Below are 26,370 nucleotides of genomic sequence, written 5' to 3'. Positions count from 1 at the left end.
TGCAGCTCAAAAGATATGTGAAAAACATTACTAATTTGGAAAAGGAACTCAAACCACTCGAGGTTGATAGTGCCTGGAAGAGACTGGTAGATGGTCTCTCAAATGTAGGTCATTGGTTTGCTAGCTTAGGTAAAAGCTTATTGTTCAAGGTACTGATGCCAATTGGAATTATAGGTCTCATCCTATTCTTCATATTTGTCTGTTGCAAATGCCGTAAGCACACCAGAAAGCATCAAGTGAATGCGAGAGGGGTGAAACGAAGTGTGGATGAGCTTGAACTGGAGGAAATGAATAATCAGATATACAAAAGGGTGAAGAATTCTCACCCTACCAAAAATGAAAGAGAGAAGCTGAATAGTTTGCTGGAAGAGATAGAGCTGTATAAAGTGTGAGAAGTTGGCATCTGGTTCCATTTATTTTGTGATGATAGTAAATATCATCAAAGAGGGGATTGATGAAGCAAAGCTTCGCATTTGCGACTTGCCGAATTCATGAACCTCGTTCATGTGTAACAACGTAATAATTTGTACGTCTTACTAACGTTTAATTTATGTTTAAACGAGGTCCACGAAGCTTGTGTCTTCCTAATACGATTAACTTGAGTCCTAAAAATGGCCGCTGCTTTGAAATAAATGTCTGCGCATGCGTCAGTCACACTCACGTGTCCTGATGTGTTTGCAGGTTTGGAGGGAAATAGTTACGCATGCGTAATGCATAGCTTTGCCAGTAACGTGGTACTGCTCGTGCCACTGCTCTTGTGTCCGTATATATGTAGCTAACATTTAGACTGCATAAGTATATTTTTTAGTGATAAGTTGAAAGTACAAACCCAATGGATGTGTTTTCATATCGTTATTTCTATGTATTAATTTGTTTTCGCTTACTTTTCATGTATTCTCCATTCGGAGGGGTGCTGGGCTGGGGAGTCCATCTTGGAGGGTACTTGTGCGCAGACTCGCCAGGAGCCATCATGGCATTGAATTGATGCCAAAGAAGGTTGATACCAGAAGCCACCCTGGGAAGCAGTACCTTCGCCCCGCAGCATCACGATATTGTTCTATTATGTTGCTAAAATGTATTCTTTCCCTGTATTCTGCGCAATTTTCTCATGGGAACCCCAATCTCGCTAGGCGGTACCCAGAGATGTAAAGTAGGCATCCAAATAGTGTGTTCTGATTGGTGTGTTACCCAAATCCTATCTTAGGACCAATCCAAATTGAAGGATTCTGACACTTTGCAACATTGGGCGGTGGTACACCGTCCCCAAACTGTATATCTACCCTGGGTTCACCTAGGGAAGTTGTCCGACTTGTCTGGTTTAGCTGACCTGTCACTGACCCATCGCACTCAATAGGTGACTGAAGATACAGAGAGCTGCGGAGCACTCTGTCCGAAATTGACCATAGACTAAGGTTCTACTGAACCTTAAAGTGCTGGCGAAGCATTTTGCTGGGAGTTCGCTGACCCAATCGGGGTCTTGATCGATAGCTGCAGAGAGGGTGGAGCGCAGGCGTTGCTTCCAAACTGCGGGTGCGGTCCTGTCCTGAGGGTTTCCTGTCCTGTCCTGAGGTCCTGTCCTGATTCCTAATCTGAGGGTTTCCTGTCCTTTCCTGGGTGTCCATTCTTCACCTGCTGTCCATTGAGGGGTATCCTTCCTTGAGGGTTTCCTGTCCTTAACTGACCCATGGCCAGGGTTTGGTTTCCACAGTAGTCTAGGTAAATATTGCTCTAAACTCTTTAAAACTTGCACCTTTCTATTTTTCTGTCTTTTGCTTCAATAAAGACACACCTTTGCATATGTTGATTTTTTCCATGCTTTTGCCGCAACTATTGAAACGTAAAGTAAATTGCATAAATTCATAACGTGTTCCCATGTTACCCCACCTTTTAGAAATCATATTTTGCATTGCAGTTTGTCATTTTCTGATATGGTCTAGAACGGCCTTACTTAAACTGTCCAAAGAACTTTTACCCTGAATGCATAGCGTTTTCTGTTGCATCTCATATTAGCATTTCCATGATTACTCTGACTTTATTTCTCTATAGTTATGTACTTTTCGTTATCCTGATTATTGATTGCCTTATTCTTGTAAATCTCATGCTAGAAGAAAACGAACTTTAGATAAAGATTTTAAAACTTCCAGTTGTCCGTGGTCATTTACAACAGTATTGAATGTCATTTTAAGTTTGTATTTTGCTGTCTTTCCTTTTACAGCTAGCTCCCTGATCTGTTGTGGTCATAGGTACCCGTGTCGGTGGATGGTAAGTCGGGTACGCTGAGTAATAACAGTAGGGAATTCACACAAATTGGTAGCAGCCCGTGAAGTCATCCGGTCAATGTATATTGTGAATTGAAATATATGGGCCCGAAGCCGGAAACGGCGAAATTATTGGTTGGGTGACCTCGCGCGCTCTATCATTAGTAATGAGGCCTGGGTGGGACACTCGTCCAGCATTTTCAACCCAGGAAATATTATGACTAAGGATTTTATTAATTCAAGTATCTGGCCCATTACCCCATTAAACATTACATTAGCTGAGGTTGAACAAGGTATTGACAGCAGTAAGGGAGAGAAAGCCCCTGGCCCGGACGGCGTACCGATAGATGTTTATAAAGCCACACCTGCTCTCTGGGGCCCCATATTAACTAAAGTTTTTAATGCTGCTGTAGCAGAGGGAGCTCCTCTTACTTGGGGCGAATAAATCATCATCCCCAACTATAAGAAGGGTGAATAAATCTGAAGCAAAAAATTATCGGCCTATTTCTTTACTAGATTCATCAATTAAAGTTATAAGTCGGGGCCTACTGGTCAGGCTAGAGGAGTGGGCTGAGGATAACAGGATTTTAACACAGACCCAATATGGTTTTAGGAAAGGGCAGGGTACCCTAGAACAGTGCATCAATTTAGAATTGTTAATTGGAAAATACACTTGTGCTAAGAAAGGGTCCCTTTTTCTATGTCTCGCTGACCTCAGCAGTGCCTTTGATCTAGTGGATCATGCTATACTATGGCCGATTCTACTTGAACTTGGAGCCCCAGAGTCCATTATTTATTTTTTGGCAAGGCTCTACGAAAAATTACTAACGTCGGTACGGTACGGTCAAAGGGGCGAATGTACCCCTAAATTACACGTTAAACGCAGCATCTGGCAAGCCTGCGTCCTCGCACCATTGCTTTTTACACTATTTATAAATGAAGTTGATGCAGCACTTAAACTTGTACAGTCGGATGCACCTCAAGCAGGAGGGTCAGGATGTGCCGGTTCTGCTTTATGCAGATGATGCTGTACTTTTATGTAGAAAGCCAGTAGGCCTACAGCGGTTAATAGATACGTTTGCTGATTTTATCAAGGGGAGTAAGCTGCAGATTAACAAGACAAAAACATAAAATATGGTCTGTGGACCGAGGCCCAGGAGAACTAAGTCTTTTTTTATAGAGGGGCACAAAATGCAAACAGTGGACAACTTCTGTTACCTAGGGATAACTTTCTCTGGTGATGGAAAATGGTCGCAGGAGATGACGAACGTCCGGGCTAAGATGGCAAAAAGTGTACATGGGGTCTTCAGGTTCGCATCAAAATTAGGGGACCGCCGAATCAATGATATGACGCACATCTACCAATCTAGAAGCACCTCTATTGCATTTTACGATGCAGGGATCTGGGGGTCATCATCCTAATGGTGAATTGCAATCTGAAGAAAATATATTCCTCAAAAAGCTTCTTTGTATACCTACCTCGGCATCCACCGAATTAATTCACTGTGAAGTGGGGATCAACTATCTGTTGAACTTAATTGCGTTCAGACCATTACTAATCTGGAGATCAATATGGCTGAAAGAAGAGACTTTATTTAACAGAATGATTATTAAAGACCGTCTCCGACTAGATAATTATCTTAAGATCCCCTGGCTTAATTGTATAGCACATATTTTAAAAATGTATTTAAATCAAGCATTTTGGATAACCCTAATGAAGTAATAGAGCTGCCCAAAGTGGAGAAGCGTGGCTCAGTGGTTAGAGGCGGCAGACCCGAGAGCTGAGATCAACCTTGGACCAGGGTTCGATTCCCCGCCTCGGCGGGTCTCGGGCTCAAAATTCCACGGACTCGACAATTCTCGCTCTGGTGCCTACTCAACTCACGGGGTAACACTCTGCGACTCTGGGCAATAGCTTGCTTAATCTCCACTACGGCCCCTCGCGGCGGGATGCCTGACTTTCACCTTGTGGACACCCTGCCGGGGTTTCTCACAGGGGAATACCAGGATGGGTTCCCTAAGCAAGCGCCGGGACGCTCACGGGCAGCTGTGCGCTTTACAAGTCCAGCACATTTACATTTACAAAGTAGAAATGAAGAAAACATTTTTGTTGCATAGAAAGGAGTTACGCAAGAGAAGCGTAGGGCAACAAACTACTTGCCAGTTCTATAATTTCTATTTAGACTGAGGGTTTCCAAACTTATTTGAGCCAGATAACTAGACCATTGCATCGTTTTGTTCTTACATGAATGAGATTAGACCTCGTTCACCATCTAGTAGCATTTCCTAGTGTAAAACAGCGCCCTGTCTCCCCCTGTCCCTGTGACGGATGTACTAAACAAAGCACTCTGCACTTTCTCCTTATATGCAAATTGTATCTGAACCTCTGTATTGTTATCCTAAAACTGTTGTTCAAAAAATATCGTACTATAACCACGGAAGCTGCTATGAGTTTATTGTTTACAATGCGAGAGCCTGATATTTGTTTTTATACTGCAACATTCATTTTGAAATCAATTTATGCCACAAAAAGTATGCTGTTTTAAGTTGTATTAATATTTGTGACTGTACTCCATATTATTTAATGAACTGTAACCGGATTTTAACAACTGTACTTGTATTGTGCTTTTATTGTTGTTTTATCTGAACCGAATAGAGCTTATTGAATCGAATCGAATCGACTCCCTCCTGAAATGAAAAATAATTATATGTGTTTCACTCCTGGGCACCGGCCCACCTGGGGGGTAATTTTTATTAAAAAACAATGTTGGCCGCAATTTGTTTTTTTACAATGATTCTGTTGGTGAACAACAGAATTCTGACAAAAACATTTTTTTCCAAACTTTTGACCCACTCACTAGGGTTGTGGAGTCAAGGTATATTAACCCCACCCTCTCATATTCTATTTTAAAGCATTTTCTGGAGGGAGGGGGGCTAAGTGGGAGAGTCCTGTAGTGGCCAACCCAACATTTGCTTTCATGTTTCAGCCAGTCAATCAGAGCGCTCAGTCCTGTGGGCTCCTCAGTCCTGTGGGACTAAGCTGACCAAAGGGAAACCTCCCCCACCCCCAGCCAATCAGTATGCTCTATTCTTTTAAGTTGTGCTTTCAGTACTCTTGTGCAAGTCTAGTGAACCCGTCCATCCAGTGACACAAATATTTTGGAACCTTCATTTCTAAAAAACTACTGAAAGGATTTACGCTAAATAATAAATAGCAGACTTTCAAGTCATAGCTTCCTGCCAAATTTGGTGTGGTTCTGTTTAAGCATTTTATCTGTAGTGCATTTGAAAAATCCCTATGGAAATAGCATGCCGGAATTTTTTTCTCGCGCTGTCTCTCAATGGATCGCCTCTAAACTTGACAGGAATGAGCTAATAAAAAAATAGCACTTTTTTGGAAAGTTTTGTGAAGGCTCATCAAATTGGGACAAAGTTATTAGCAAATGAAAATAGGCCTAACTATAACTATCCACTGGTGACTGGCATATTACCTACTGGCGGTCGCCAGTAGGTATATATAGTTAGGATTTTTTCTCTATGGGTTTTTTGAAAATTCTATGTCTAATAACTTTGGCGTTTGTGGACGGAATTGGCTGAAATTTTCAGGAAAATGGCACATTTTGTTTCTGGGCATCCCTTGAAAATTTGGGGGGGGGTCGTCAAGGGGGGGCCGAGAAAAAAGGGGGGTCCCAAAACGTGTTTTTAACATTGAGTTTTCCATAGGGCGGTTGGCCTCACTTTTAGCCCGAACGGCTGAATGGATTTGCACGAAACTTGGCAAAATTGTAGGGACTGGTAGCCCGATGTGCCTTTTGTAGGTCTCAATATATGTGCTGCAGTGGATTTTGAGAAATTAACGTTTAAAAAAAGATATATATCTGTAACAGCGGACCGGGCAGCGCTCCAGTACGCGTACTTTTCGCGCAACGGAGCTTTGTGAAGCGAAGCTGATTGGTTCTCCGGCGTCTGTCAACATTCCAAACAGTCCGTAGCGGCCGCCATCTTGTCTCTCGGTAGGATCGAGAGACAAGAGGAGGCCAAAGCGAAGGGGCAAATGACCATAAGGGGGCATAGTACATTGTCGCTCACCCCCTAGGTTTGATGTGGAGGTTTTAAAAGGGCCCCGCGGGGCAAAAAAAAATAAAAATAATAATAATCGAACAGCTGAATGGATTTGCACGAAACTTGGCAAAATTGTAGGGACTGGTAGCCCGATGTGCCTTTGCTAGATCTCAATATATGTGCTCCAGTGGATTTTGAGAAATTAACGTTCAAAAAAAGATATATATCTGTAACAGCGCACCGCGTACTTTTCGCGTTACGGAGCTTTGCGAAGCGAAGCTGATTGGCTCTCCGGTGTCTGTAAACATTCCAAACAGTCAGTAGCGGCCGCCATCTTGTCTCTCGGTAGGATCGAACAGCTGAATGGATTTGCACGAAACTTGGCAAAATTGTAGGGACTGGTAGCCCGATGTGCCTTTGCTAGGTCTCAATATATGTGCTTCAGTGCATTTTGAGAAATTAACGTTCAGAAACAAGATAAAATTATATGTGTATTACCTAGCTGTTGCTAACACCAGTTAGCGACGGCTAGTAGAAGATAGCGACCATCTTGGGCCCCACTTTGCATGTGAGTGATATTTATCACTAATGACATGCAAAGTGGGCATGCCAAGATGTTAGCGACTGGAAACAGTCGCTAACATCGCTATCTCCTATTATCAACTTTTGGAAATATTCGAGATAAGCGCGAATATCTCCAAAAGCTACCACCTGCCCTGAGCAGTTCTTAGCCATGTTATCCAATGGGAGGTGGATAACATGGCTAAGAGCATTAGCTCGGTAATGCATGAATATCGCTGAGTTTTCAGCGATATTAATGCATTGCGGTCGTTTTTTATCGTATTTCCGATAAACCTTGATAATAGCAAGGTTTATCTGCGATAATTTCTGACGGTAAAAAAATCGTTGCTAAGCATCGTTAGGGATAAATATCGCTTAACTTTGGTAATATGCCCCAACGTCTGTTAACGTTCGATTCGAAGGAAATCAGGAAGTGTTGAAAAACATTGTCTGCGCCATCTTGTCTTTTTTCAAATGCCACACTTTTGTCGTGCACGGCAGCCATTTTAGATGCCTTGACCAGACCCACTCTGTGCACGCTGTCGATCCTTAGCATGGCTCCCCACCCTCGCAAGCATCTCCCCCAGGCAGTGGTCACCCCCGCTCTCTGTCTTATGCATGGGTAATAAACCTCCCCCATCTGCGCTGCTCTTCCCTGAGAATCACACCCTGTGCCCGCCCGACACCTCCCTTTCGCCCTATTCACTACCGCACCCTCTGATACTCCTTTTCCTCTGTGTCCGATTGTCCAGGCTGGTCCTAGGGTATCAGCTAGCCCTGCAGATGTAGTTTATGGCCACAGCTGTAAAGAATCACCCCTCTTCAAAGGAGTTATAGTAGATCAAGGCCCACACTCGATGAGATCCGTCACAGCAGAAGCGTTGCTATTATCTGAAAACCATCCTGTATTGTGATTGGGGAGGGGACCGAGCGTGAAGCGGAAGATTCCAGGGATGACTCTTTGTACATCAAAGTTTTTACAATTATGTGTCACATTAAAAATATATAGCACTCCGACAAAGTAGTAAGATTATAAAACTTTAATAATTTATAAATATATACAAGAAAACAAAAATAGTAATAACATATAAACATTTTTAGGGAAAAACAACGAAGTAGCGGTCGGCTGTGCGAATAGTCCCAACGCAGCACAACGTCCAGATTTCCGGCGTGGGGCGTCGCGGGGGGTGGGTCATCAGTAGCAAACTGTTGTGCGAATAGTTCCAAGGCAGCAGAACGCGCTGAAATCTAGATGACACTAAAGTGATGTCTAGTAAGTTGCCACCCAGCAAATAACGGCATGGGGCGTCGCGGGGGGTGGGTCATCAGTAGCAAACTGTTGCGCGAATAGTTCCAAGGCAGCAGAACGATGGCACCAAGGTGATGTCCAGTAAGTTGCCGCACTGGTTTTGGTATCCTACAATGCTGCTCCGAATAACGGCGCGGGGCGCCCCGGGGGAGGCGGTGAACGGGCCTGTCCAGGTGGAGTGTCATCTGTTGTAGTGGGGCGCCCCTTTACCGTTTCAGTTGCCATTCCGTCCGTTTTTGGTCCACTGTGTCAAAAGCCGCAATTCAGCTGAGTTGCGCCCACTCTTGCGGTGCAGCGATAGGCGGCTGTCACAGGACTCTCAAAATGGCGGCAGGCTGTTTCCTTTTTGGGCCTGGTCCACTGAAATGGCCCTGGGAGACCTTGGAAATCGGACGCTTGTCTGCTAGGTCTTGGACCCCATTCTCGAAAGCGTCCCCTCCGCCTTGAGAATTCATCAAAAGTTTTGGGGGCTCCGACTCTTGCAGGCTTCTGGTGGGGAGCGGCTGCCATGATTGCTCGCGGAATGACCACGACTGAGCTACGAGATGGTGGTGCTTTCATGCTGACGCCAGCTTCAGTCTGAAACATCCAGAAACAAGGTGGGGCTTTCATCGTTTGGGGAAAAAAAAAAGTTTTCATCCTATGAAAAGTGTTGTTTTTAGGTCACATGATCATGCCTTCCATCATTAGGAAACCAAAAGTAAAATGAACCAATGAAAAGTTTTATAAACAAGTCACATGACCTGTTATGCGGCATAGGGTGTAAAATGCGGAGAAAATACGTTGGTACGTGAGGCGGCGTCAATGTGGAGGCTTTAAAAGGGCCCCGCGGGGCAAAAAAACAAAAATATTTTTTGTTTTTTTTGCGTGGGTAGCGCCCGGTACGCGTACCGGGAAGCGGTCGGAGGAGCGTACTATGAGGAGAAAAGAAAGACAGGGTATAAACATTTTGGCAATTTTGTTATAAATGGAAGGTAGTTCTGAAAAGAACTGTTTTTTTATTCTTTTTCTTTTTTTTTATTTTTTTTATGAATTTTCTGAACAATTTTTTGATTTTTTTTTGGATTTTTGAAAACTATTTTGTGTTTTTTTTGTGTTTTGTAAGGGGGAAATAACAAAAAAGCAGGGTTAGAACATGTCTCAACAGGAGCAAAAAAAAATAAAAAGGATTCATTGTTTTCTCATCTTGTAGCATTTATGATTTTCTCCAGCTCGGTTAATCAAAGTAATACTCTTCTCTCCATAAGCAATAGTTCCTCCACAATATATACAAACTATTTTGTAGTGTGCAAAAGGAGCTTGAATATTGGGGATTATTTCTCGGCCTTCTGGTCCGGCGAATGAGCTTTGACCCCTGTTGGTGCTGGGGATGACATCTGGGGGGTTGGCAGCAAGATCCCTTACTTGTGCTTGGGAAAGATTATTGGGATGCCATCGCTCCATGTGGCGAATCATTGTATGATTGCCAAAGCTGTATTTCTTGTTGGGGTTGCCACGAGAAAGTATATTTTTGCAAATCAAACAAGACACCTGGGGTGCATTGACCTTCTTTTGTCCAGGTGGAATTTTAAAGAATTGCCATATGTAGTGGTCTTTAATATGGCTCTGCCTTGGTGTTTCTGGCAGGAACTGCCTTACTTGCTCTTCCTCCTCCTCCTCCTCTTCGTCCTCATTATCTTCCTCTCTACCAAAGTCCAGTGTTGGTGGTGGTCCTTTTGGTGGTGGTGGTGGTGGTGGTTGCTGAGAAGCACCAGCTGCAGCTATTACAGAAGCCATTGTGAAAAATAGGTCTTGCTCTCTGGAAATAGAAAGTAAGAATGAGGTAAAAAGAAGGAGGGGTTTTCATCATTTGAGAAAAAAAAATAGTTCTAAACCAATGAAAAGTGTTATTTTTAGGTCACATGACCAAGCCTAACAACATTATGAAACCAAAAGTGAAATGAACCAATGAAAAGTGTTATTAACAAGTCACATGACCTCTCACGCTTATGTTACGCGCTGCGGAACACGCCCCGGATAGCTTCCGGGTCGCTGCGCTTCGCGCCTTGGTCCGCGCCCCGGAGCACTTCCGGGTGCGCTAACGCGGTACGTCATAAGACGCATTACGCGGTAACGCGATACGTCGCGCTTACGCGACGCGCCGTGGATCGCTTCCGGGGAGCTGCGTTTCGCGCATCGGTCCGCGCCCAGGAGCACTTCCGGGTGCGCTAACGCGGCGCGTCATAAGACGCATTACACGACAACGTGATACGTCACGCTTCCGCGACGCGTCACGATAATGATTTCTAACGTGGCAGTTGCGCTAACGGAACGTTTACCGGTTCGCGGACCGGGTCGCGGCATCAAATTGAGCTAACGGGAAGCTTCTTACATCATTAGGAAACCAAAAGTGAAATGAACCAATGAAAAGTGTTATTACCAAGTCACATGACCTGCTGTGTTTACGTTACGCGCTTTGCAGGGCCTCCCGGTTTGCTTCCAGAAACCTGTGCTTTGCGACTCGGTAAGCGTACCAGTTCGCTAACGTAGCACGTCATATGACGTATCACACGACAACGCGAAACGTCATGCGGACGGGAGGGGTGATGATGTTGTTTTCTAACGCGGCAGTTGCGGTAAAGAAACGTTTATATGCTCGCGGTCTATTTCGCGGCATCAAGGTCAGCTAACGGGAAGCTTCCCGATTCGCGAAGCGGGAACGAAGAAAAAAAAAATATTAAAAAAAAAAGTTATTAATAAACATATAAAATATATTTTTGGATTTAAAGAAGAATACATTTTACAGGTATAGATATTAGCTTTTAAAAAACCAATGAAATTCACTGAAAAAACCATAGGTTATAGACCATATATAGTTAGGAATTAGCATTTACAAAACCTTGAAAATTCACTGAAAAAACCATAGGTTATAGACCATATATAGTTAGGAATTAGCATTTACAAAACCTTATTTTACTCACACAAAACCATTGAAATTCCATATATAGTTAGTTGCACTAACTATATATCGCGCACCCGCAATCCACTGCTGATGATGTCACATATTACATCATTCATGACATGGTCAGTGACATCACTGATGACATCTCAAATGACATCACTGATGACAATACTGATGACATCTCATTTGACATCAATGACCACATCACTGATGATATCATTCATGTGACAATACAATGCATCTCCTCACATTTTAATATAACCTCTGTTACACCCAGTGTTAAATACAGAGTATAATTTTTGAAACCATTGACACACCAATACTAGTTACTACATACACACTCACTGATTCCTATGTCTACACACACATTCACTCATTCACCCATACAATCATTCATACATACAATCACTCATCTTTACAACACTATCATATGCACTCATACACCTATACAGACATTCACACTCTGCCACTCATCCATGGAGTTACTCACACACCTAGTCAGTCCTGTAAAGAATCAATCACACTTCCATTTTCTAATCTATACAGTTAAACATAGAGCACCTTACATTTTCAAACATATACTAACACATACTTACTCTCTTATACAATCATTGATACAAGTACACATTGATCTGCACAGAGTCACACACCTCCCAGCCAGCCACACACACACTCAGTCTCCCATACAAATACTTGGACAATCAATCAATAACCCATATAGTTACTCATATAGCTACTGATCAACACATGCAGCAGTTTACAGAACAACAGACATAATGATGCACAAATTAAGACAGTTTAGTCACTAACCCATGCACTCAGTGAGACACATTTAATCACTCACTCATACATTCAGTCATGCACCTACTAAATCCTTCGTCCAGACACTTATACTTCCACTCATTCTTCAATATGTAAGACATATTTTAACTTTACAGAAACATACAGTCACTGGATGTTGTCATCAGTGATGTCATTTGAGATGTCATCAGTGATGTCATCAGTGATGTCACTGACCATGTCATGAATGATGTAATATGTGACATCATCAGCAGTGGATTGCGGGTGCGCGATATATAGTTAGTGCAACTAACTATATATGGAATTTCAATGGTTTTGTGTGAGTAAAATAAGGTTTTGTAAATGCTAATTCCTAACTATATATGGTCTATAACCTATGGTTTTTTCAGTGAATTTTCAAGGTTTTGTAAATGCTAATTCCTAACTATATATGGTCTATAACCTATGGTTTTTTCAGTGAATATATATATATATTCACTGAAAAAAAACAAAGGTTAGAGGGACATTATAGGTAGGCTGACATTCCACTCACACAAAACCATAAAAATTCAGCAGTTATAGTTAGCTGAGCTTTAATCTTTTGAATCGAATCACAAGATGGCTGCCAACACTTCCTGGTTTGAAGTGTTGGCAGTCAATCAGATCTCAGGCATGAGATTGGGAGGGGTCACATATTCGTTGCAGTCTCAGTTATCTTTAAATTCCTCAGCTACTACTGAATGGGTTTACCAAATTCTTTGTAATTCCATTCACAGTTCGGGTTGTAACTGTGTCTAAAGTTTCCCATGAAAATTATCACGGACAAAAAGGTTTTTGAGAACCCCTCTTTTTCTCATTCACTGCTTTATGGATCAACCCAGAATTTTCAAGACAGCAGCTGAAGTGACTGGCCCATTAGTTTTGAAAATTCCACGAGGATTCGTCAAACAACGCCAAAGCTATTGACAAATGAAAAAACAGTCTTTGTATCGAAACTACATCCTAACCATGACTACCTACCTATTTTAAGCAGACTGTAAATTAAATGTTACTAAGATCTGTGGAAGGGGTAATGTCTTTGGACTGTCTTAATCACTCCTGTTTTCTTCTTCACACCACTTTCTTCGGCAGTCTCTTGGTTAGACACTAATGCCATTTTTCTCCTCATATCCTTCTGAAACACTCCATCTACATATCTCACACATCTTCTCTTTCATCATACTGTCCTGCATGTACTTCCTTGCACCTCCTTCACTTCACCAACACACCCACTCACCTATAAGCACTTCATTGAGAGTGAATCTCACTCTCGATAAAAACTCTACAGTGGCGGAAGAAAAGTTTCACCACTGTCTAACAGCAGAGATGGATTGGATGAAACTGAATCATCTCAAATGTAACAGCTTTAAAACAGAGATGATGCTGTTTGGAAGGTCCAAAGTATTTAGGCCCAACCAGTGGTGACCTTCAAATTCGGCTCCACCTCCTAAAACAGTAGACCCAGTGAGAAATTTGGGAATACATTTTTATCCCACATTACACTTCCACAAGCAAGCTCTCGCTATGGCAGGCACTTGCTTCCAAACAGTAAAAATTCTCAAAAGATTCTTTGACCTACTCCCGGTGCCTGCTAGGAAAATGGTTGCAGCAGCCCTAAATTATCACGTTTGGACAACTGCAACAGTTTATATGCAGGAACAAAAAAGACGTTCCTGAAAAGTTTGCAGGTAGTCCAGAATGCTGCAGCGAGGTTGGTACTCAAACTTCCTAGAGATTCCTCCTCAGCAACAGCCCTTAAAACTCTCCACTGGCTACCTGTTCATAGGAGGGTCCTTTTCAAAATCCTGACCATCATTTACAAAGCCAAAAGAACAACCGGACCAGAATACCTAAGATCCAGAATCACGCCATACACCGCCCAACGTATTCTACGGTAATCCTCGGAGAATTTCCTAACAGTCCCCAATTTCAAATTGAAATCTAGAGGTGACAAGACAATAGCGGTCCTTGGGACCAAAGCGTGGAATCCCTGCCCACTCAACTTAGACACACACAAACGGAACCTATTTTTAGGAAGGTTTTAAAACATGGATCTTCGCTATCTCAGATAATACCATGCTATCTCTTATCTAAGCTCTGCTATTAAGTTTTCTTCTCCTCTGCGAATCTTTCAGATGTCCTTTCTCCGCTAAAGCTCCAAGATACTCCTTGGAGTGAATGTTGCGCTATACAAAAAACACAAATTGATTTATTCATTCATTCATTTGTTCGTTCATTTAATTTAAATTTCACCCTGTCAAAACTTTTACAACTATGTATCTCCTTCACACCCTTTTGCATAGAATCATAAATACAATTGTCACACCAGAACTTTGCTCTATGCCCTCTACAGAAATGTCAAGGATTGGATGGGCTTGTACTTTGAACCCTTTTATAACCCAGTGTGTAAAAATTGCACTGTGTCTGGACTGAACTCCACAGCTCTCCATTGTGGACCATTAGAAACACCCACTCACATCTTGAACTCACAAAGATCCATAGAGTCAAATCATTTTATAACATGCACTATACAGGAGTTATATGTTTTATAAACAAATAGGGAAACACAATATCCTGGCAAAACAAATACTCTTTTGGAAATGCAAGAATAAGCAAAACATCTAATATAAGCAGGAACACATTTATTGATCCCAGATTGAGAGGGCAGGGTCTGTGTTGCCAACTGTGACTCTTAGCTGGTGGTGAGCACAAGGAAAAGTGGCAAGGCCAGGACACTCACAGGTAGAGCATTGACTCACCCTCATGAATTGCCATATGATTATGTACAGTTGGGGGTACCTTACCCCATATTTTATTATCACACATCTGAAATGACTGAAGGTAAGAAATGGGTGTTCATGGTGACTGTGACAATACAAATACAAATTCTCCTAGTGCCTTGACTCATGGACTAAATTTGCTTGAAAAGGAGCAGCAGATGAAAGTGTGGTGTGTGCCTTGTTGAATGACAGGGTATAACAGGGAATGTCTTGGCACATCTTCCCTTCATGCTGACACTAGGCTTTCAGACAAAGGTGATTAAATGCAGAATGTAACAAATGATCATGGTATCTAAGGTATGCCAAACAAATATACTTACTCAGGACAGACAGGGCAATTACAGTCAGTAACAGGATCAGCGACGTGATTCCCAGAGCCAGGGAAAGACGACTGCAGGCTGGACACCTAGAGAGATCTGAAAATGCAAAAGCATAGTGGCATTCAGGAATGCTTCTCATGCAAAGCTGTATTATACAAACATCCTCATAGGCAAAATGGGTAAGTGCGCCATTTGTTTGCGATTGCCGGGTACTTAGAAATTACAGAAGGGGGTAAAGACTTTAGCAGGGCTCTTTATTTGGATCAGACCAGTATAGTAGTGAACGGATATATGACATTACAATGCATGCATTTACATCGCATGCCTTTACAACGTAAGTATTACAATGCAGTCCATTACAACGCATAGTGCTTTAGGGTGCTGGATAGTGAATAGTTTAATTTACTATTCCAACTCCAGTCCCCGTGGATAGTAGGGAAGGTTATTGGATAGTAAATTAACCTATTCCCTATCCTAGAGCGCCCCCAGAGCAATGCGTTGTAATAGTTTGCGTTGTAAAAGTTGCATTGTAAAGGTAGTGCGTTGTAAAAGTTTTGTTGTAAAGGCTGTTCACCGTAGTGAACCAGTGGTATCACAATAGAACATCCTCATTTGCATGGGCGCATGATGCCATGCAAATGAGGGGACTCTTTGCCATTGAGCCTGCACCGCACCACAGATTGGGAGCACTGGTAAAGTAGCTGTCAGGAGGTGCACTGATTGTCTGCCACATAGAGGATGGTGCAGAGTTAAATACAATATTTGTATATTTCCCATGGTGTACCATAGGGAGACTCCACAGACAAGGCTGGGATCTCCACTTGGTAAAGTATAAGAAAAAATTAAAAGGTTTACTTACCTAGATAATAAATAGTAGATATATTTTAATGATAAATAGTAATGTGAACTCATTTCTTATGTATATACTTACTTTAAGTGTAGGATAAAAAATGTACAGCACTAATAATGTGAGATTTAATACAAATTGTAATTAATGGAAATATATTAAATCAAATTAAAAAAAAAATTCTGAAGTTTACATTAACAAATAGATGTGAATCAAAACTAAGAAAAAAAGTTAAATGCATTAATAATTATTACAAGTGATGTATAGAAGTAATTACAATTAATGTTATTATTTCTTTAATAAAATGTATTGTTATATTATTTCTTTATCCAAAACAGATCATTAAATGTGTGTATTATAATTAAATAACAAATGTGTGCTATGTGTATATTTATTTACCATTAATTTATATTTCTTTCATTTTCGAGTATTTTAAATCATTAAATCAATTTAACATTGTGTTCTGTGATTTTTAATTTTAAGTCCCCACCGCCTTTATTTTCTGTGGGAGGGTGTTGCAGTACCAGTATCTGGCCATACTTATTGTTGCTTTTATTACTGCTTTTTTTAAATTTATTTATTTATGTATGTATTTAATTATTTACCTATTTATTTATGTATATGTAGTAACTTGCACTCAGTGTTTGTGAATAGTGAAAGGTAGTAAGCTTACTCAAAAGTGTGAGATACCTTTGGGTATCAGGCCCACAGCCTCCAAAGAATACTGTTTCCTTTAAGGTGTACATAGTTCTAACTCTAGGATTGATTACTTCCTAGTAATAGGGACTACACTCTCTGGCATATTGGCTTGTGATATCTTATAGGGTAGACTATCGGCCATGCACCAATATGTCTGGCCCTCGATATTGGCAGAGTACCACCACTAGAAAGGTTGTGGCGCAAGAGTGCAGCAAAATACAAACTCCAGAATGAGAAACAGAAACTCCAAACCCACATTGATTCCTATCTATCTGATAATGAAGGAACTGTGTGCTAAGACAAAATTATGCAGGAAGCTGAGAAGGCTACTCAGTGAAATTTATCAAAGATAGTGCTATTTCATGGAAAATGAACAGACAAACAGTCAACCCTAGAATCCCCGTTAGAGAACGTACACACAGATATAACAAACACCCCCAATCACAGAATAGTTGAAGGCCCTTGAAAAAGAAACAATTGTCTTACACAGCAAGCGGAATACACCTTACATAAACTCTGGCACAGGTATTTTGAACAGGGGAGAAGTCAGGTATTAACTGGTCACCCAAATTAAACAAAGGGAGTTCCAGATGACAACACACTCTATAGATAATGCGGAAGGCCATTTTTATACACACGTAAGAGATATGAGGCCTGATTACGAGTTTGGTGGTCTGACCACCCGAGAACCGCATCCACATCTGTGCCCGCCAGTAGCCCACAGAACTGGCGGTTTATAGACCTCCGTTCAACGAGCTGACAGCGGTGCCGGCAGGGTGGATGCGGAGATCTTGCAGCAGTGGTGAGTACTTTTTCAAAATATATTGATGCCTGCTTGTGCATTTAGACTGCACATGTGTTGGATGCACACATATGCATAATACATGTGGAAAAATACCATCTATCCGTTGCCGGAGTCCAGCCCATATGTGGATAATACTGGCAATGGGTTTATGGTACACAAGAACTCACCTGTAGACCATCACAAACAGAGTTGCAATCCTCAGGGTGAAGATCCTGCTGTGAAGGGGGGACCCGAAGAAAGGGAACCACATTGGACTCTACCTCGAAGAACAATAAAGAGGTGAGAATGCACCCCAAATCCTTTGTTTCTACCACATTAAAGCAGGTGATCGGACTGCCGTGGTCAGCACGTGGAAAGGACAACTCATAATATGGGCGGCGGCGCAGCTCCCCTGTAATGCCCTGTTGCAGCTGCTTTTTCCCAACCTTGAACCCAGTGGTGGGTGGTCTGCTGGTGGTCTTGGCAGTTCAGCAGTGGTCTTGGCCAAGGCGATCTGCACAAAACGTAAAACGGTGATCACTCCGACGAGGTCAACGCGGTTGGACCGCCACCACTGGTACAGCGGTCCACGGACTTCCAAACTTGTAATAAGGCCCATAGTGTAGACATTTAAAGCTTCTTAATCTGTTTGCAAATGTCCGTGGAGGGCATCGATGAAAATACTGGAAGAGGCCTTCTTTGCCTGATACCCAAACTCAAAATTATTTGATGAAGGAAGAGAATTATTGGAGAGGGAAAATACGATACAAGATATAGATGAGCCAATATCCTTGCCGCCCAACAACAAATCACACAGGGACAATGGTTTGCAGTGTGAGGTCTCGAAAATTCAGGAAAACAAAAGTGTGAAACTGCTACATGCAGCTCTTCTAGAGGCAGAGAATACAGACTCCGTCCAATCCTTTTGTAACAAGACATATTAACAATGATCCTAAAACCTGACAGAGACCCTCTAGCTGGTACTAACTATACACCCATTTCCCTAGTAAATTCAGATATGAAGATTCTTGCAAGGATTCTGGCAGCTACACCTAACTTGACAATTCCATCCATGATCCATAAATCAAAAGTGGTATTTGTGAAGGACACATCTTCACAACACCATATCTACACTGGTGTACCTCTTATGGCCATCTATAGGCTAGCCGGAAGCCAAAGGGTGGTCCTTAGCCTCAACGTGGAGCAATCCTTTCATTGGGTGCTACCTGTTTAGAGTTCCTGAGAGGTTTGACTTTGGAGAGAATTTTGGGCCTGATTTAGATCTTGGCGGATGTGCTCCTCCATCACAAAGGGATACCCCGTCTGCCATATTACACGTTTCATAGGATGTAATGCACTTGTAACACAGCGGACTGGATACCCGTCATGTGTGAACACAAGATGATGGATGGAGTGCTGAAACTTTTCAACCACTCACCCCAAGTCATCATTCTTTTGCTCAGTATGCCACCCTATACATTTGCTAATCTTGGGAACAGTCCAGTTGGAACTGCCAGTCCAGGTCTTCCCTGAACTGGAAAGAAACATTACAGTACGAGTTTCGAGGTATCACTTGTCAGCCAGGTTAGCTTGAATCCAGTGGCACGGCGAGCAAGGGACCCATGTCTGGGCATACCCTTGGCCACTTAGGGCGAACTAAGCAAACACAACAGCATGATGGACGTAGAACTAAAACGATTCAACCACTCCCCCCCAGTCAAGAGATCTGGGTTTAATCCATCCTTCTTTTGTTCGCAATGCCTCCCCAGTTTAAATCGGGTCCTAAATAAAGGAAGCTGAGTGGTTACATAATAATCTGATAGAATATGTGACAGACAGGGGATGGGTTCTGTCAGAGCCACTTCCAATTTCATGAGACATGAGACGGCTGTCCCTCGTTGCTGTTTTTAGGTGCAGCCATTTGGATGATGCAGGAAATGAAAAGGATAGACATGGAGGAGTGTACAGTTGAGTTGCTTTTTCTACACGGATGGCATTTTATTCACAATGGTTGAACCAGAATGCTTCCTACTTGCGCTCAAGCAGCTTTTCTGTCTGTTTCCAGGTATAAAATTTACTGGACAAAATGAGAATCGCTCCTGAACCCTGATTTACAAATACTTTGCGTCAGGTTTATGTTATTTTGCGTCAAGGGGGCCACAGATTTGTAGACAGGGATTTGCACCAAAATCCTGCATCTCCCTGAGTCAGGGGTATCGAGGATTAATAACTTATTTTCTCCTTGTTCATTTCTCTTTTCCTGTATCCTGCATTTCACATATACAAAGAGGGATATTCCTTAAAACATAGGGCCTGATTTTGCTTTGGCAGATAGGAAGTTACTCAGTCAGGATGATGAAGTGTGAATTATATAGATGACGATAGCACCTAGGTTCGCGTTCTTGGTATGAGTCTCATATTGAGTCCTCCCTGTCTCCTGCACGAAAGAAACTACAACATACAATGTTTTTTATGGAGCAGAGGCAGGTCATAGGAGAGATCTGGAAACTATAGACACACACGCCTGGAGGTGGGCTCCGTTTACCACCTATAGGATCACACTACACAGTGCAGCACCTCTCAATCAATCAGGGGTTTATAAAGTGCGCTACTCACCCATGAGGGTCTCAAGGTCTTCCTAAACATGTACAGGGTCCTTCCTGAACGTTTGCAGGGCCTCTCACAATTAATACACATTGTTAATGAAACAGCATCAATTGCACTTTGGGCCACATTCAGACTGCATACGTTGATTACAAGTTTTGGAACAAAGGGGTATTCATACTGCTTTCCCTAAAACATTTCTTCCTGTTCCCAATACCCTGCAGGTAAACTGGTTCTCTGTATATAGAGATATGAAATGTGATCCCTACCTATATGCCGCTTCCCCATTATGGCATAGCGTGGAGGCAAAAGTCAGTTGGCGCATCATTTATTGGAAAACATGAGAGTAAAAAGTGATCACACCTATATGTCACATGTCACACACTAGCAACAGTTGAATTTCAACATCTAACAGAAGAATTTGGCCTGGATGACAACCAAAAGTGGCTGTTCCTACAACTGAAACACAGCCTATGCCAAATCCTGGGAGGAACCCCACTTCCATTACGTATGTGCCACATGTGTGGCTATATTAAACGTTGAGGGACTCACAAGGGCAGTGGTCGCCGAGCTCTACAAAACGATTTCCGCAGCCCTTTATTCCATCACATTATGCGAGAGATTCAGGGCACCTAGAGAACCCCAAGGCAAATCATTCTTTTGGTTGAATATATGGAAGAACAGTCCCTACATCTCGAGACGCATGCTAAGGGACTGCGTGAGGTAAGACTTAAATTTACCTTCTACGAGATCTTCCATGGCTGGCATTAAACCCCCCACATCTACCTAAGTCTGGCGCCTCCTTTGATCCAGCCTGATAAAGAGTTGGCCAAGAAGCTGAGTGCCATTTTTTGGGACTGCCCTATGATATCCCAGTATTTTCAACCATCTGCTCAATTAGCGCTGCTCTGCTGCATGGCCTCTCCGATGTAGATGAGATCCCACCCACTTGCTGCAGATGGATATCTACATTGCTAAACTTAGCAAAACTTTGCATCCCCCATCATGGAAAATCTGGAAGATCACCCAAGCATGCGCAATGTCTGACCTCTTCGTAATAGCATCATTGTAAAAGCTGATAGACAAGGTACCAGTAGCTGCAGAGGTATTCCATAGGACAAGGGCTCCCCTGTGATGTGATGTGTGAGGGAGAGGTGTGTAACAAGTGAAGACCCGTGGGGATGACCTTGTGGGTGATCATGGTATGAATGAAGGTTAGACTGTTACTTATTAGTGACAATTAAAAGCCCTAGGGACGCCCCCACTTCTTCTTGACATACCTACGGTCCGCTCCTGGGGAGACAGCTGACTACTCCTCTTACCCCCACCCTTCCCTCTCTATTTAGTACCCTATAGACGCATTTTCTACATTATGGTACATTGAAACGTACCTCAGTCTGTGTTGATTGCTCAATATTTTGGACATGATGAATATTAATATTCGGATTATGGAATAAGTAAGTTTCTCTTGGCAGCAAAATATGGATGTATAAGCCACTCTTTGTGGAGGGCAAAAATGGTTTCTACTGCAGGGAGACTTTTTGTTAGACATACATGATTAAGGTATTACTGCTTAGGATTATAGAAATGGTTACATTATAAAATAAAGAAATGTTTAAAAATGATTGACACAAAATCCACATACATATTTACAACATGGCAAGGGGAAGCCACTTTGTAGGTCTAGTGTAAAAACCGCCTTAGCTGTCTGCCACAGCTGACCTCATTTAAAACCATGAACAGGAAATGAGGCAAATGGGTCAGCTACGTCAGCCAGAGCTTGCTGGAAGGGGTTCTCCCTGAGGTCCGTTTACTGCTGGGAAACGGGGCCTCTCTTGTGTGTTTGCAGGGTCCTGCAACACAACAATGTGGGCCTCACAAAATGCTAGAACATACTGAGAGAGGGCATTGGGTTTAAGCCTTGCTCACACCTGAAAGGCTTTCTAGCCACTTTCAATGTATTTCTGCCAGGTCAGTGGCTCTCCGCCCCAATGGGCTGTGCTGCCCTTGGATGGTTCGCCCTTGCTTTTGATTAGCTGGGTTTTTCCTTCATCTCCTGACCAGTGGACTATTGTAATTTTATGCAAATGTCTTTGGAGTTTAAACTTTAGCACTCTATAAAAGTACATCACTTGCTCCTATCTCTCTCCTTCCCCAAACCACCATCCACTCTTAGTCACCCATCGCATCGCAGTGTTTCCTAAATCTCTCTACCTCACTCATCTTCAGCTCTCCACCTTCATTGTGCGTGACACCAATCACTGCTGAGCTTCTTTCTCTTCCCCCCACACGTCCTCTTCCCCCTCCTCCAGTAACATGGGGTGGCTTGATCTGCTAGGTGGGCGGAGAGATGGCGACTGTCCCTCCTCCGAAGGCTTCAGTGCCTCTGCTTCCGTGAGACCACATGTGGTGATTCACGTACGAATGTGGGTGCAGGTTTTCTAGACTTTGTATCAGCGCAAAGTGACACAAATTAACGCAAAGCTCTACAAAGTCTCCCAAGGGGATTTGCTGTGCAGCACTAATGGTGTTTTGCTCTGGCTTGGTGCCTTATTTTCTAAACAACCCACGCCCCCCCCCCTTCTCTGCTGCATTGTTTTAAGGGGGTGTTACTTGGGAGATCAGAGCAGATAGTTTTGGTGCAAATGCCAGTGTATTCAGAGAGACAAGAAGGAGAAATGTGCACATTTCTTACACAACCCACGCACTAGTTGTGTGCTGTAGCGCACGGCTCACATCCAGTGCTGGGGATCCTTCTCAGTCTTTGTACAGGAAGTGCACGCTTCCAGTAACTTGCCCTTTGTAATCATTGTGTTTTAGTCAATTAACGTGCTGTGCAGTACTGCCAAGTGTCACGCATCGCGAGTTAGCCTAACGCATTATAATGCTTGGCCCCGCAATGCCCTACAGTAATTTAAATGAAAGCGCCGCTTGGATTGCTCGAGGCGCTCTCAGCATGGCAGCTCGAACATAAATACTCTGTCATTATGTTCCTTAGAGCTCAACGCAGACGCCAAAGTAGAGGGAAAGTGATGTGTCCTTGGGAACAAGAAAGTGATAAATACTATCTGAATGAACCCCAAGTGATGGAGAACAGAGATAGGCCTATTCCCATTTCTTCTCCTTGCTAATGACTAACATTAAAAAAAAAGAACAATGTTGTAACCTCGTGCAGCTTATCACAGTGGTGGTGGACCAGACGTCACTTCCTGGAGAAGCGTCACTCAAGTTCCAGGTTGTATTTCATGACGTCTGTCTCTGACAGTCTGCTCTGGCTTTACAGTCTACTTAATCTAACTCGAAAATCTGCCTGGCATATCACACAAGTTTACCACAACATAGAAATGGCTCCGAAACACGTATTTATTGTTTGTTAAGGTGTATTAGCCTCCGAGGTGATCCTGGTACCAAAGGAATGTAAGTAAAAGTTTGTCTCTGTCATAAGCACTTTGGAGCGTTGGGCTGTTTTCATACAAGAACAAGGGCTCATTTGTGAAATGTATCTCACTCACTACATGGGCACAACGTGTTCCCTCTTCGGCCCGCAGTTCTCGGTATCACTCTGAGCGTCACTCAGAAGCAGGCTGAAACTGTGGATATGGCACTCATAACAACCTCAGACTTGGCAGCTTTCCATGGCAGTGTGTGTGCGTGTCAGAGGGACTTCCGGTACACATGAGCGAGACTAAAGTGTTTGTATTCAGGACGGAAGTTGTCCTGCGTCTCTTGCTCTGTATCTGGGGCACTTCTAATGTGTAATAATTCAGCCCAAAGACGAGCGAACTCCCTGCGGCTGGAGGAGGCCACAGCTATTGTTTTCGAGGTGTTCACCACTTCCGGAGGAAGCGTCCGCTGCAGGGCACGGAAGGAAGGCCCAATCACCAGGAGGTCATAGTGACATGGAGTGACATGGCTAGCCTTGTATTAAATAGGAATTGGGCGATTGGTTCATCCCACACAAGGGGGTTTGCGTGGATTCCAACCTGTAAAAATTCATAATAAGGGGAACTGATTTAGCAACTACGCTGTTGTCTGCAGCTCGACGGACAGAAGAGCATAATTACTGCAATGAAAGGGTCAACAGAAGAGCAGACGAACGAAAAATTGATAAATAAAAAAGTAAAGAAAGAAGGAATTTTTAACAGACGGAAGAGTGTAAGAAAGGAATGAAGCAAAGATGGATGAATGAGTGGATAGGTGGATGAGTGGGTTAACGCAAGAATGAATGGATAGGTGACTGGAGAGGTGAAAGAATGGTAGAGTGAAGGCCTGACGTGGATACCCGCTAGGTCAGTGCCCTGATTCTGTCGAATGTATCTGCTGCCATGGCCCGACTGGCCAGCCGAGCAAACGGGCAATCCCCTGGGGGGCTGGAACCTCAGGAGACTGGTTTGACACTTGGAGGCAGGTTACGCGATCCCGACGGCAACTTGAAAGAGTTGCTTTGGTTAAAGCGTGCATTAGCGCATCTGCACATGGGGGCTGGACATATCATTTTTTCTACGGCTCTTTTAAGTTCTCAGTGTGGCCCTGTTGACTGCCTATGTCTTGGCCCCACCCCCATCAGAACTCACAAATCAAGACTTGACGGCCAGAGCTGTGGGTAGGAGAGGCCATGTTTATTATAAACCATCATATATAAACATGACAATATATCATAAATAAGATTCCAATTTCATACGACATATCAGTTCAGTTCAGTTCAACTTTATTCGGATACAATAGTAGCCATAAAAGCACAGAATATAAATACATCACAATGATTGAAAAAGATAAAAATTCCATGTACAGATATCCAAAATAACAAGTGCAAGAATATAAATACATCATAATGATTAAAAAGGTAAAATTCCATGTACGTATATCCTAAGTGGCTAGTGCAAGAACGATCATCATATTGATATATACAACTAATTAATTAAAACAGTTTACAGATTGCGGAAAAATCAAAATACCATCATAGACCTACGCGCCCTTATTGCACTTTTAAGAAAAGTGCCAGTGCGGAAAATCAATTCAACATTGTCTAAGTCTAGCATTCGGCGATATGCTGCCTCCAGGGTAATTGGTCTTCGCTTATTAAAATATGGGTAAAGGAACTATTTAGAATATTTAAGATAGTATTTACAGAAAAATATAAAATGCATAGTGGTTTGCTCGCTCCTATCGTCACAAGGGCACAACATTTGATTACAATTATTGCTATAGCCCAGTGGGAAAAAAGAGTACAAATCGGATTGTGCCTGCTCTTAGTCGTAACAAGATGCTCCTTTCCCAGCGGCTCATTGGTAAAGTCAGGTTAATGCGAAGCGGGTAACAGTGCTGTTCTATGGCCATATAGTTTTGCACAAACGTTTTCCTGGACTCCACCACTACCCACTCGTTGTCGTATAGTGAATACAGAGCGTTCCGAAGTTCTTTTTTAGGGACTGATTCAGCTGATATGGGATCCAGGAAAATACTTTCTTTGTTTATACTACGCAAACTGACAAGGACACCGCTTAGCCATGGGATTTCTAGGCCTTTGTCACACTGTAGACAATCCTTAATAATCTGTTGAGTAAGAAGTGCCGCTTCATTCTTCCACACTGATACCCACATAAGTGCTGGCCGTGCTCTTATAAAATCAGTTATTAATTATTATTGAGCTCCTTGTGACATATATATTGGGGGGTTGAGATTGGGGTGCTCAGTAATTTCCTGCAGAACCTATTCTCTTCTTGCTGGATTGCTGAGCAATTAACAGTTCCCCAAATCTCTGCACCATATGTTGCCACCGGGGCGCATTGTAGTTTGTATATTTTCTGTACTGCTAAAAGAGCACCCGTGGTCGGGGTAAGCTTAAAATTGAGTTGGTGGCCTTTGAGAACTTGGTCCTGGCGTGAGCTAAGTGCTCACTCCAGGAGCCGTTCGCAGCAAAGGCCAACCCTAAGTAAACAAATGATTTCACCGAGGTCAGTTTTTGACCATCTATTGTGATCGTTCCTATTTCCCGCTTCCCTGGGCCACTGCTCATAAGAAAAGAGTTTTTTAAATTTACCCGAAGGTCTAGCTCTTTCATATAATTATTACATTTTAGACAAGAAGACGCAAAGAGTTTGGGATACGGCCTATGAGGATCGCATCGTCTGCGTAAAGAAGTACCGGGATGGGCTCTTTATTAATATATGGGATGTCTTTAGAAGCCATTTTCAGAGAGGTATTCAGCCCATTGATACATGTAATAACAAGCATTGGAAAAGCAATAGGTCTCGCATTAGAAAAGTTGGAGTTATTGGTCTTGTAAATGACATATTTTATTTATTTGTTGGTTTTTAAAATTGCTAAATTGATGGCTTTGTCATTTACAATGCCAATAGTTATAACTTTCGCGAATGTGACACCTA

The 26,370-nt window shown here is 42.7% G+C and overlaps 1 protein-coding gene across 1 annotated transcript in view; it reads right to left on the bottom strand.

Moving 5' to 3' along the window:
* Window positions 1-26,370, bottom strand: part of LOC144767844 (killer cell lectin-like receptor subfamily F member 1) — a 192,671-nt gene that overhangs the window by 131,332 nt on the left and 34,969 nt on the right. Inside the window, exon 2 of the mRNA XM_078651209.1 lies at window positions 15,051-15,146. Within this exon, the coding sequence (XP_078507335.1) occupies window positions 15,051-15,146 (96 nt within the window). The remainder of the gene's footprint in view (window positions 1-15,050; window positions 15,147-26,370) is intronic.

Source organism: Lissotriton helveticus, chromosome 7 (genome assembly GCF_964261635.1).
Source record: "Lissotriton helveticus chromosome 7, aLisHel1.1, whole genome shotgun sequence".
Classification (NCBI taxonomy): domain Eukaryota; kingdom Metazoa; phylum Chordata; class Amphibia; order Caudata; family Salamandridae; genus Lissotriton; species Lissotriton helveticus.
Note: the sequence above shows the minus strand (reverse complement) of the source record. Positions and strands in the feature narration are given on the sequence as shown.